Source organism: Scyliorhinus torazame, chromosome 5, assembly GCF_047496885.1.
Source record: "Scyliorhinus torazame isolate Kashiwa2021f chromosome 5, sScyTor2.1, whole genome shotgun sequence".
NCBI lineage: Eukaryota > Metazoa > Chordata > Chondrichthyes > Carcharhiniformes > Scyliorhinidae > Scyliorhinus > Scyliorhinus torazame.
In genome coordinates this window covers 116543855-116556472 of record NC_092711.1, presented here as the reverse complement: position 1 = coordinate 116556472, position 12618 = coordinate 116543855, and the positions used below count along the sequence as shown (strand labels likewise).

Here is a 12618-nt window from a genome sequence, read left to right as displayed (position 1 = left end):
TTCAAGTCCGGTAGAAAATTGGGGGTAAAGGTCCAAAATGCTGACTCGAGTGGGAGCCAGCAAATGTGTGACTTACTCCTTCATAGCCGCCACCAGAAGTCCTCTTCTTCCCGCTGTTACCAGACTCCTAACCAACCCTCTTATGGACTGACCTCATTGACACTACACCTCCGTATGCTTCACCCAATGCCGCTGCTTACACAGTTACATTGTGTACCTTGTGTTGCCCTATTATGTATCTTCTTTTATTCCCATTTCTTTTCAGGTACTTAATGATCTGTTGAGCTGCTCGCAGAAAAATACTTTTCATTGTATCTCGGTACACATGACAATAAACAAATCCAATCCAATCCAATCCAATGATCAGTTGAATCCTCGTCCACACACAGAACACGTGTACAGTCTTTCCTTGCTGTCAATGGTGTGGTGTTCTTTCAGGCTGTGAAACTGGTTAAATCTCCTTCCACAGTTAGTTCACTGGAACTTTCTCGGTCGGGCATGTGCTGTGTGTGTGTCGGTGCTTTTCCAGTCACACTGATATTTGAAATCTTTGCCCACAGACAGAACAAACACATTGAAAGTTTGTGCTTTTTAGGTCGTAATGAATTGAGTGACACCGTCAGATCTCAATATGATGATTGGTTCGAGTTGTCCAGCTTCAATGGGCACTGGGACCCGCTGGGAACAGAAACCTTCAGGGCCCGCCCAGGGCCTTCAGGGTCCTGTTGCATCAACAAGACGCCAGCGCATGCGCTCTGTTTCCCCAAGATGGCTGCTGTGAACCAGGGCCTGGTCCCGGGAGAGAGAGCTGACCGGTGGTGATGTGACCTGAGGATCACCACACCTCAGGCAAGCGGCCAGGTTGAGAAGGCGGTGCCTTCAGGAATAACTGGGAAGGTGATGTTTGGTCAGTTGCTGCAGTCTGTGTCGTGAAGGTGCTGTCACAGTGGTGTGAGGTGAGGAAGTACAGGATTATCAGCCAGCAATGATGAATTAAGGGGAATGTAAATCCAGCTCAGGCTGCTTTCAGATTGGAAAGGGAGCTAAGGTGTGTCCTTAGAGCTGGTGAATGTTGGGGCTTTGGCACTTTCTCTATAGACTGAGGGCTGAGCGGTAACAGGCCTGGGTTACCGGCCGCCATCTTTACAATGGACAAGGTGCCGCAGGGCACATGCGCTGCGAGCCGGATGCCAACTCTCCCGGATTCATTGACTGGAGTCTCCAGGATTTTATTTTTTTGATTTTTTTTTTCATAAATTTAGAGTATCCAATTCATTTTTTCCAATTAAGGGGCAATTTTGTCAGGCCAATCCACCTACACTGCAAATCTTTGGGTTGTGGGGGTAAAACCCATGCAAACATGGGGAGAATGTGCAAACTCCACAAGGACAGTGACCCAGAGCAGGGATCGAACCGAGGGTCCTCAGGGCCATGAGCCATCAGGGATAGCCCACTGTGCTGCCCCCAAATTTTATTTTGACAATTTGTGGAAGTCATTGGCTGGGTCAACATTTATTGCCCATCCCTAATTTCCCTTGAACTGAGTGGCTTGCTCGGCCATCTCGGAGGGCATTTAAAGAATCAACCACATTGCTGTGGTTTGGAATCGTGTCGGCCAGACCAGGTAAGGATAGATTATTTCCTTCACTGAAGGACATGAGTGAACAGATGGGTCTTTACAACAATTGACAATGGTTTCATGGTCATCAGTAGACTTGCAATGAATTCAAATTTTACCTTCTGTCTCGGTGAGATTCATACTTAGGAAATCATTAGGACAGTGGAAAATATTTTTGGATCTTTGGAAAATGATTAGGATAGTAAAAAATATTTTTTTGAACATTTCTCTTCAGCGGATATAAATTATTGAAAATGGGATAAAGGTTGATTGGCTGACAGTCAAACACTGTCCTGTGAGGTAATGAGTCCTTTTGCTTCCCAATTGGCCGAGGAAGGCAGTGTGTCACAAGGATGGATGTGTTGACCGATTAATGGCTGGAGGATGGGGGCTGGGTCATGTGATCAAACCTCCAGGAATACATTTAATCAAAGTTGGCGAGGAGCGAATGTTGTGAATTTCTATCCTAAACTGACAGTGAGGTTTCTGTAAATTTACAGGATACTGGAAGTGGAGGTTTAACAGACGGGAAATGCAAACCAAACGTCACATTGCAATCTGACACAGTCACTCGGTTCATCAGAACCTGAATATCAGCAGCATCTGGGTGTGGAAGGTAAAAGGTTTGTCTGTTCTGTCTGTGAGTGAAGATTTCAGGTCTCACTGTGATTAGAAAAGCCCCGAGATTCACAAACCTGGAGAACTGTGTTCAGTTCTGGACAACAAACCTGAGGAAGGATAGAATGGCCTCGGAGGGAGTGCAGCACAGATTTATCTGAACCCCCCGGGGTTAAATTACAAAACTAGATTGCACAAAAAAATCTGTAATTGTGGGACAGAGAAAAGCATTCGGTCCATGCCAGCTCTCTAATCGACATGGTAGCACCATTGCTTCACAGCGCCAGGGAACCCGGTTTCTTTCCCGACTTGGGTCACTGAATGGGTGGAGTCTGCACGTTCTCCCCGTGTCTGCGTGGGTTTCCTCCGGGTGCTCCGGTTTCCTCCCACAAGTCCCGGACGATGTGCTTGCTAGGTGAATTGGACATTCTGAATTCTCCCTGTGTCTACCCAAAAGGTGCCGGAATGTGGCGACAAGGGGCTTTTCACAGGAACTTCATTGCAGTGTTAATGTAACAATAGAACATAGAACAGTACAGCACAGAACAGGCCTTTCAACCCTCGATGTTGTGCCGAGCATTGTCCAAAACCAAGATCAAGCTATCCCACTCCCTGTCATTCTGGTGTGCTCCATGTGCCTATCCAATAACCGCTTGAAAGTTCCTAAAGTGTCCGACTCCACTATCACAGCAGGCAGTCCATTCCACCCCCGAACCACTCTGAGTAAAGAACCTACCTCGGAAATCCTCCTATATCTCCAACCCTGAATCTTATAGTTATACCCGTTGTAACAGCTACCTCCACCCGAGGAAATAGTCTCTGAACGTCCACTCTACCTGTCCCCCTGATCATCTTATAAACCTCCATTAAGTCACCTCTCAGCCTCCTCCACTCCAAAGAGAAAAGCCCTAGCTCCCTCAACCTTTCCTCATAAGACCTATTCTGCAAACCAGGCAGCATTCTGGTAAATCTCCTTTGCACCCCTTCCAATGCTTCCACATCCTTCCTATAATGAGGTGACCAGAACTGCACACAATACTCCAAATGTGGTCTCACACAATCATGTATAGTTGCAGCATAACCCCGCGGCTCTTAAGCTCAAGCCCCCTTTAATAAACGTTAACACACTATATGCCTTCTTTACTGCTCTATCCATTTGAGTGGCAACCTTCAGAGATCTGTGGACATGAACCCCAAGATCTCTCTGTTCCTCCACATTCCTCAGAACCCTGCCATTGACCCTGTAATCCGCATTCAAATTTTTTCTACCAAAATGAATCACCTCGCACTTATCAGGGTTAAACTCCATCTGCCATTTTTCGGCCCAGCTCTGCATCCTATTAATGTCTCTTTGCAGCCGACAACAGCCCTCCACCTCATCCACTACTCCACCAATCTTGGTGTCATCAGCAAATTTACTGACCCACCCTTCAGCCCCCTCCTCCAAGTCATTGATAAAAATCACAAATAGCAGAGGACCCAGCACTGATCCCTGTGGTACACCGCTGGTAACTGGTCTCCAGTCTGAAAATTTTCCATCCACCACCACCCTCTGTCTTCTATGTGATAGCGAGTTACTTATCCAATTGGCCAAATTTCCCTCTATCCGACACCTCCTTACTTTCTTCATGAGCCGACCATGGGGAACCTTATCAACGCCTTACTAAAATCCATGTATACAACATCAACTGCTCTACCTTCATCTACACACTTCGTTACCTCCTCAAAGAATTCAATCAAATTTGTGAGGCAAGACCTACCCTTCATGAATCCGTGTTGACTATCCCGGATTAAGCTGCATCTTTCCAAATGGTTAAAAATCCTATCCTTCAGGACCTTTTCCATTATCTTACCGACCACCGAAGTAAGACTAACTGGCCTACAATTACCAGGGTCATTCCTCTTCCCTTTCTTGAACAGAGGACCAACATTCAACACTGTCTGGCACTATCCCCGTGGACAATGAGGACCCAAAGGTCAAAGCCAAGGGCTCTGCAATCTCATCCCTTGCCTCCCAAAGAATCCTTGGATATATCCCATCTGGACCAGGGGACTTGTCGACCCTCAGGTTTTTCAAAATTGCAAATACATTCTTCCTCAGAACATCTACCTCCTCCAGCCTACCTGCCTGTATCACACACTCATCCCCAAAAACATGGTCCTCTCCTTTGTGAACACTGAAGAAAAGTATTAATTCAACGCCCCTCCTATCTCTTCTGGCTCCATGCACAAGTTCCCACTATTGTCCTTGACAGGCCCTACCGTCACCCTGGTCATTCTTTTATTTCTCACATAAGAGTAAAATGCCTTGGGGTTTTCCTTGATCCAACCCGCCAAGGACTTCTCATGCCCCCTCCTAGCTCTCTTAAGCCCTTTTTTCAGCTCATTCCTTGCTACCTTATAACTCTCAAGCGACCCTACTAAACCTTGTTTTCTCATCCTGACATACTTCCTTTTTCCTCTTGACAAGACATTCAACCTCTTTTGTGAACCATGGTTCCCTCACACGGCCATTTTCACCCTGTCTGACAGGGACATGCCTATCAAGGACACGCAGTATTTGTTCCTTGAACAAGCTCCACTTTTCATTTGTGCCTTTCCCTGACAGTTTCTGTTCCCATCTTATGCTCCCTAATTCTTGCCTAATCGCATCATAATTACCTCTCCCCCAATTATAAACCTTGCCCTATCGTCTGGCCCTATCCCTCTCCATTGCAATAATGAAAGACACCGAATTGTGGTCACTATCTCCAAAGTGCTCTCCCACAAACAAATCTAACACTTGGCCCTGTTCATTACCCAGTATCAAATCCAATATGACCCCCCCTCTTGTCGGCCTATCCACACTGTACAAAAACTGCCCCATCCGAACTGTTCGACTTATAGAGGTTCCAATCAATATTTTGAAAGTTAAAGTCACCCATGACAACTACCCTGAGACCTCCACACCTATCCATAATCTGTTTTGCAATTTCTTCCTCCACATCTCTATTACTATTTGGGGGCCTATAGAAAATTCCCAACAATGTGACCGCTCCTTTCCTATTTCTAACTTCAACCCATATTACCTCAGTAGGCAGATCCCCTTCAAACTGCCTTTCTGCAGCCGTTAAACTATCCTTGATTAACAATGCTACTCCTCCACCTCTTTTATCACCTTCCCTACTCTTACTGAAACATCTATACCCCGGAACTTCCAACAACCATTCCTGTCCGTGTTCTAACCATGTCTCCGAAATGGCCACAACATCGTAGTCCCAAGTACCAACCTATGCTCCAAGTTCACCTACCTTATTCCGGATGCTCCTTGCATTGAAGCAGACACACCTCAACCCATCTTTCTGTCTGCTGGTACACTCCTGCGACCTTGATACCCTCCTCAGTACCTCACTACTCTCAACACTGGCTTCTGGACTACAGCTCGTTTTCCCAGCCCCCTGACAAATTAGTTTAAACCCCCCCGAAGAGCCATAGCAAATTTCCCTCCCAGGATGTTGGTGCCCCTCTGGTTCAGGTGCAAACCGTCCTGTCTGTACAGGTCCCACCTTCCCCAGAATGTTTTCCAATTATCCACGTACCTAAAACCCTCCCTCCTACACCATCCCTGCAGCCACGTGTTTATCTGCACTCTCTCCCTGTTCCTCACCTCACGAGCACGTGGCACCGGCAACAAACCAGAGATGACAACATGGTTTGTCCTGGCTCTCAGCTTCCTCCCTAGCTCCCTTAGTTCCTGGTTTAAATCCCCATCCCTTCTCTTACCTATGTCGTTGGTACTGATCTGTACCACGACTTGTGACTGCTCCCCCTCCCCTTTAAGGATTCTGAAAACACGGTCCGAGGCGTTATGGACCCTGGCACCCGGGAGGCAACATACCATCCGTGAGTCTCTTTCGCTGCCACAGAACCGTCTATCTGTCCCTCTAACTATCGAGTCCCCAATAACTATTGCTCTCCTGCTCTCCCTCCTTCCCTTCTGAGCCACAGGGACGGACTCAGTGCTGGAGATCCGTTCACCGTGGCTTACCCCTGGTAGCTCGTCCCCCTCAACAGTATCCAAAACGGTATACTTGTTACTGAGGGGAATGACCACAGAGGATCCCTGCACTGACTGCTTCCTCCCAGCCCCTCTCACCGTCACCGTCTTGATTCTTCGGAGTAACTACATTCCTGAAGCTACTTTCTATGACCACCTCTGCCTCCCGAATGATCCGAAGTTCATCCAGCTCCAGTTCCTTAACGCGGTTTCTGAGGAGCTGGAGATGGGTGCGCTTCCCACAGGTGAAATCAGCAGGGACACTGACGGCGTCCCTCACCTCAAACATTCATACTTGTGAGACTAATAAAGATTACTGTTATTATCTGGAACAATCCAGTCAGTCTCATTCTCCTGCTTTATCCCTGTATCCTAACAGCTTTATTTCTCTCAGGTTTCTATCCAATTTTTAAAAAAATCATTCATTGGTGTCTATTTCTAAACTCGGTCATAAGCAGCAAGGTTCAGGTAATTGCCACTGGATGTGTAAAAACATTCTTCCTCATACCTCCTGGACCATTTACATGCATAGATACGGAGCAACGTAGAAAATAGGAGCAGGAGGAGACCATTTGGCCCTTCGAACCTGCTCCACCATCCATTACAATCAGAGCTGATTAAGCTCAATAGCCTAATCCCGCTTTCCCCCCATATCCTTTGATCCCTTTCACCCTCAGTGCTGTATCTAACTGCTTCTTGAAAACATGAAATGTTTTGGTCTCAATTCTTCCTGTGGTGATGAATTCCACAGGCTCACCCACTCTCTGGTTGAAGACATTTCTCCTCACCTCTGTCCTAAATGGTCTGTCATAGAACATAGAACATAGAGTGCAGAAGGAGGCCATTCACCCATCGAGTCTTCACCGACCCACTTAAATCCTCACTTCCACCCAATCCCCGTAACCCAATAACCCCTCCTAACCTTTTTGGACACTAAGGACAATTTAGCGTGGCCAATCCACCTAACCTGCACATCTTTGGACTGTGGGAGGAAGGCGGAGCATCAGGAGGAAACCCACGCAGACACGGGGAGAACGTGCAGACTCCGCACAGACAGTAACTCAGCAGGGAATCGAACCTGGGACCCTGGCGCTGTGAAGCCACAGTGCTAGCCACTTGTGCTGCCCATGCTATCCCGTATCCTCAGATTGTGACCCCGGGTTCTGGACACACCCACCATCGGGAACATCCTTCCCGAATCTAATCTGTCTCGCCCTGTTAGAATGTTATAGGTTTTTTTTAAATATAAATTTAGAGTGCCCAATTCTTTTTTTTCCCAATTAAGGGGTAATTTTAGCATGGCCAATCTACCTACCCTGCACATCTTTGTGTTGTGGGGGTGGGACCCACACAGACACAGGGAGAATGCGCAAACTCTACACGGACAGTGACCCAGGGCCGGGATCGAACCTAGGTCCTTGGTGACATGAGGCAACAGTGCTAACCACTGCGCCATCGTGCAGCCCACATTCTATAGGTTTCTATGAGATTCCTCCTCATTCTTCTGAACTCCAGCGAATACAATCCTAACTGATTCAATCTCTCATACGTCAGTCCCACCATCCCAGGAATCAGCCTGGCAAAACTTTGCTGCTCTTTCTCTTTAGCGAGATCATCTTTCCTCAGATAAGGAGACTAATACTGCACACAATATTCCAGGTGTGGCCTCACCAAGGCCCTGTATAATTGCAGCAAGACATCCCTGCTCCTCGACTCGAATCCTCTTGCTATGAAGGCCAAAAAACCACTTGCCTTCTTTACCGCATGCTGTACATGCATGCTTCCACACAAACTAGGAGCAGGCCACTCGGCCCCTCGAGCCTGCTCCTTACACACAAACTAGGAGTCGGCCCCTCGAGCCTGCTCCTTACACACAAACTGGGAGTCGGCTCCTCGAGCCTGCTCCATCATACAATAATTTTAACCTCAACTCCATGTTCCTGCCGACCCCGATAACCTTTCACCCCCTTGCTTATCGAGAATCTATCCATCTCTGCCTTAAAAATATTCAAGGACTCGACTTCCACTGCGTTTTAAGGACGCAAGATCTAAGTCATAGAATCCCCACAGTGCAGAAGGAGCCCAAGTCAGCACCAACCCTCCGAACCACCCCCCCCCCCATCCCACCCTGCCCCATCCTCACATCCCACCCAACGTGCACATCCTTGGAGATGAAGAGGCAATTTAGCACCTAACCTGCAAATCTCTGAACTGTGTGAGGAAACCGGAGCACCCGGAAGAAACCCACACAGACAAGGGGAGAATGTGCAAACTCCACACAGTCATCCAGGGTCAGGAGTGAACCTGGGTCCCTGGTGCTGTGATGCAGCAGCGCTAACCACTGTGCCACCCCTTCTTTTACAACCCTCGAGCGAAAAAAAAAAATCCTCATCCCCATCTGAAATGGGTGATCCCTCACTTTCCAACAGTGACCCCCTTGTTCCAGATTCTCCCACAAGAGGAAACATCCTCTCCACATCCACCCTGTCAAGACCCCTCAGCATCTTATATTGTTCAATCCAGGTTTTACCCAAAACTTTAAATCTGTGTCCCGACTGCTTGTACGATCAGTGAATGGAAACAGAGTTTCTTTGTCCACCCGATCGAAACCTGGCATAATCTTGTGTCCCTGAATCAAATCTCCCCTCAACCTCCTTTGCTGGAACCATTCTGGTAAATCCCCTCTGCACCTTCTCCAAGAACCTTCACATCCTCCCTGAAGAGTGGTGACCAGAGCTTTATAAAGATTCATAGAATAGAATTAGAACCATAGAATTCCTGCAGTGCAGAAGGAGGCCATTCGCCCCATCAAGTGTGCACTGATTCACTGAAAGGGCACCCTGCCTAGGCCCACACCGCTACCCTGTCCCTGTAACCCCATAGCCCCGCCAAACCTGCACATCCCTGGACACTAACGGGCAATTTATCAAGGCCAATCCATCTAACTTGCTCCCCTATCAGCCTCCCCAAACAGGCGCCGGAATGTGGCGATTAGGGGCTTTGGGGCTGGTATAGCACAGTGGGCTAAGACAGCTGGCTGGTAATGCAGAACAAGACCAGCAGCGCGCGTTCAAGTCCCGTACCGGCCTCCCCGAACAGGCGCCGGAATGTGGCGACTAGGGGCTTTTCACAGTAACTTCATTGAAGCCTACTTGTGACAATAAGCGATTATTATTATCATTATTTTTTGGTCTGTTGGAGGAATCCTGAGCACCGGGTGGAAACGCACGCAGACACGGGGAGAAAGTGCAAACTCCACACAGACAGTCATCAAGGCCAGAATTGAACCCGAGTCCTTGGCACTGTGAGGCAGCAGTGCCAATCACTGCCACCGGAAGCATAGTTTCTGTGTCAGTTATGAAGCTCAAGGTCGAATTTGCTTTGCCAACTACTCTCTTAATATGTCTTGTAGATATACAAATTCCCTCTTCACCTCTTCCTCTCTCCTCCCAAAGAGGCCATTTGGGTTTTTACAACAATCCAGCAGTTTTCATGGTCACTTTTTCCCAGTGCCGGCCCCACAAATGACCAGATTCATTCAGCTCAATTTCACAACCTGCCTTTGTGTTTCTGTGGGTTCTCTCTCACTCCCTATTTTCTGTTTTCAATCCGTTTCACAGGGTGTTCGAAGGTGAGACTTCAAGATCCGGAAACACAAACCAAGCATCACATCAGGGTCTGACAGAGTCCTCAATTTATCATATCCTGAATATCATGAGATTTTGAAGATGGAAGGAAAATGCATCGTTCACAGTGGGGAGAAACCATACACATGTTGTGTGTGTGGACGAGGATTCAGTCAATCATCAGGCCTCACAAGACACAAATGCAGTCACACTGAGGAGAAACCGTGGAAATGTGCGGACTGTGGGAAAGGATTCACTTATCCATCCAAGCTGGAAACTCATCGACGCAGTCACACTGGGGAGAGACCATTCATCTGCTCCAAGTGTGGGAAGGGATTCACTCAGCCATCCGCTCTGTCCACACACCAGCGACTTCACTCCAGGGAGAGACCATTCACCTGCTCCACATGTGGGAAAGGATTTACTATTTCAGCCCACTTGCTGAGTCACCAGCTAGTTCACACTGATGAGAAACCGTTTCAATGTCCAGACTGCGGGAGGTGCTATAAAAGATCTGGGGATCTGATGTGCCATCAACGTGTTCACACTGACGAGAGACCATTCAGGTGCTCTCAGTGTGGGACTGGGTTCAGACGATCATCTAACCTCACTGTACATCAGCGAACTCACACAGTGGAGAGGCCATTCGTCTGCACCAAGTGTAGGAAGAGATTCACTCAGTCATCCGACCTGCAGAAGCATCAGCGAATTCACACTGGGGAGAGACCGTTTCAATGTCCAGACTGCGAGAAGTGCTATAAACGTTTTGGGGAACTGTTACAACATCAACGTGTTCACACTGACGAGAGACCGTTTAGGTGCTCTCACTGCGGGACTGGGTTCAGACGATCATCTCATCTCACTGTACATCAGCGAACTCACACTGGGGAGAGGCCATTCGTTTGCTCCGAGTGTGGGAAGAGATTCATTCAGTCATCCGAACTCCTGAATCACCAGCGAATTCACACTGATGAGAGACCATTTCATTGTCCAGACTGCGGGAATTGTTATAAATGTTCTGGGGAACTGATGCGCCATCAACGTGTTCACACTGACAAGAGACCGTTTAGGTGCTCTCGTTGTGGGACTGGGTTCAGACAATCGTCTCACCTCACTGCACATCAGCGAATTCACACTGGGGAGAGGCCATTCGCCTGCTCCTGGTGTGGGAAGGGATTCACTCAGTCATCCGCCTTGCAGAAGCACCAGCGTGTTCACACTGGGGAGAGACCGTTCACCTGTTCCAAGTGTAGGAAGTGATTCGCCACTTCATCCCTCCTGCTGAAACACCAACGAGGCCGCAAATAACCACAGTGATTGGATTTTGCTGTTCCTCACATTCAGGACTGAACCATATTCATTTGGGTCTCTTTCTGCTGATAACAAAATCCAGCCCATTTACAGGGGCTAATATTCTGGCTAAAAGTCAAATAAATTAGATTTGTGTGACATACACAGTGTGCTGAAACTTTTTAATATCTCTGACACAAGTTAGTTCCTTTTGAAGTAATCTCGCTCTCCCGTCTCTTCCATCCTCACCTCCAACAAGAAGTGTGAGGAGCTTCTTTGTGACTGAGATTGAGTAAATCCGATCAGCTGCCTCTGCTGCTTCCCTCCCTTTCACGAGCCCACCGGACCAAACTGTCTCTAAATTTCATCCTTTCCCGAGCCCTGAACCCACATCTTTCTCCAGTTTCTCTCCCATCTCCCCTCATGCCCTCTCAGAGCTCATCTTGTTAATGAGACCCAGCTCCTGCTCCACCCACTGAGCTACTGATCAGCCAACTACCCTGTGTCCATGGATATTGTCAACATTTCTCTCTCTTCAGGTACTGTCCCTCTGTCCTTCAAATCTGCCATCATCACCCCCTCAATAAAACAAACCCTTGACCCTGCCATCCTTACAAATTACTGCCCCATCTTCAACCTCCCTCTCCTCCCAAACTCTTTGAACATGTTGTCCCTCCCTAATCCTTGCCCATCTTTCCCAGAACTTCCATGTTTGATTCCTTCAATCAGGTCTCTGTCCTGTCACAGTGAAATACAAGAGACAAACAGAATCTTCATAAGACTAGGGGAGCAGCACAGTCATTATCGAGAGACAACAATACCTGCTGGAGACAGACAGACAACTAAACAACACGAATCACAACACCAAACTACCTAGACCCATATACCCGGGACAGGAAGGAGAATTGGAGACGGACTGGAAGAACTCAAAGACTCCAGACACATTAACCAAAGAAAACAGGTAGAACCAAGGAAGTTCTACCTGCTCCCTAAAATACCCAAACATCCAAACACATGGACAGTACCAGGGAAATACCACCAAACAGACCCACCGGGCCAAGACTGTGGGAGAGAAAATCCAATAGAATCACAGAATTTACAGTGCAGAAAGAGGTCATTTGGCCCATTTAGCCTGCACCGGCCCTCAGAAAGAATACCCTACTTAAGCCCATCCCAGTAACTCACCTAACCTTTATTTGGACACTAAGGGGCCAATCGACCTTAACTCTTTGGACGGTGGGAGAAACTGGAGCACCCGGAGGGAACGCACACAGACACGGGGAAAATGTGCAAACTTTACCCAGTCACTCAAGGCTGAAATTGCTGAAACATCAACACACTGCTCCTGGTAGTTGATGGTATAGTGGTTCAATAAATATAATCAGTGGATTAAAAAGGTGTGTAATATATAGTAAAACAGAAAATGCGAG

At 47.7% G+C, this 12618-nt stretch overlaps 1 protein-coding gene across 2 annotated transcripts; it reads left to right on the top strand.

Moving 5' to 3' along the window:
* Positions 1-775: 775 nt before the first annotated feature.
* LOC140419574 (uncharacterized) lies at positions 776-11349 on the top strand. 2 transcript variants are annotated; one of them, XM_072503499.1, is made up of 3 exons: positions 776-956; positions 2119-2234; positions 9893-11349. In XM_072503499.1, exon 3 carries the CDS (start codon positions 10001-10003, stop codon positions 11156-11158), a length of 1158 nt encoding a protein of 385 aa, XP_072359600.1. In that variant the 5' UTR covers positions 776-956; positions 2119-2234; positions 9893-10000; the 3' UTR covers positions 11159-11349. The 2 variants fall into 2 exon arrangements, with proteins under 2 accessions (XP_072359600.1, XP_072359601.1); XM_072503500.1 differs by having other exon boundaries at positions 2119-2241.
* Positions 11350-12618: the final 1269 nt, after the last annotated feature.

Bases quoted from the DNA above. Each gene is read 5' to 3' on its own strand.
- LOC140419574 (XM_072503499.1), top strand. From the start codon at position 10,001: ATGGAAGGAAAATGCATCGTTCACAGTGGGGAGAAACCATACACATGT.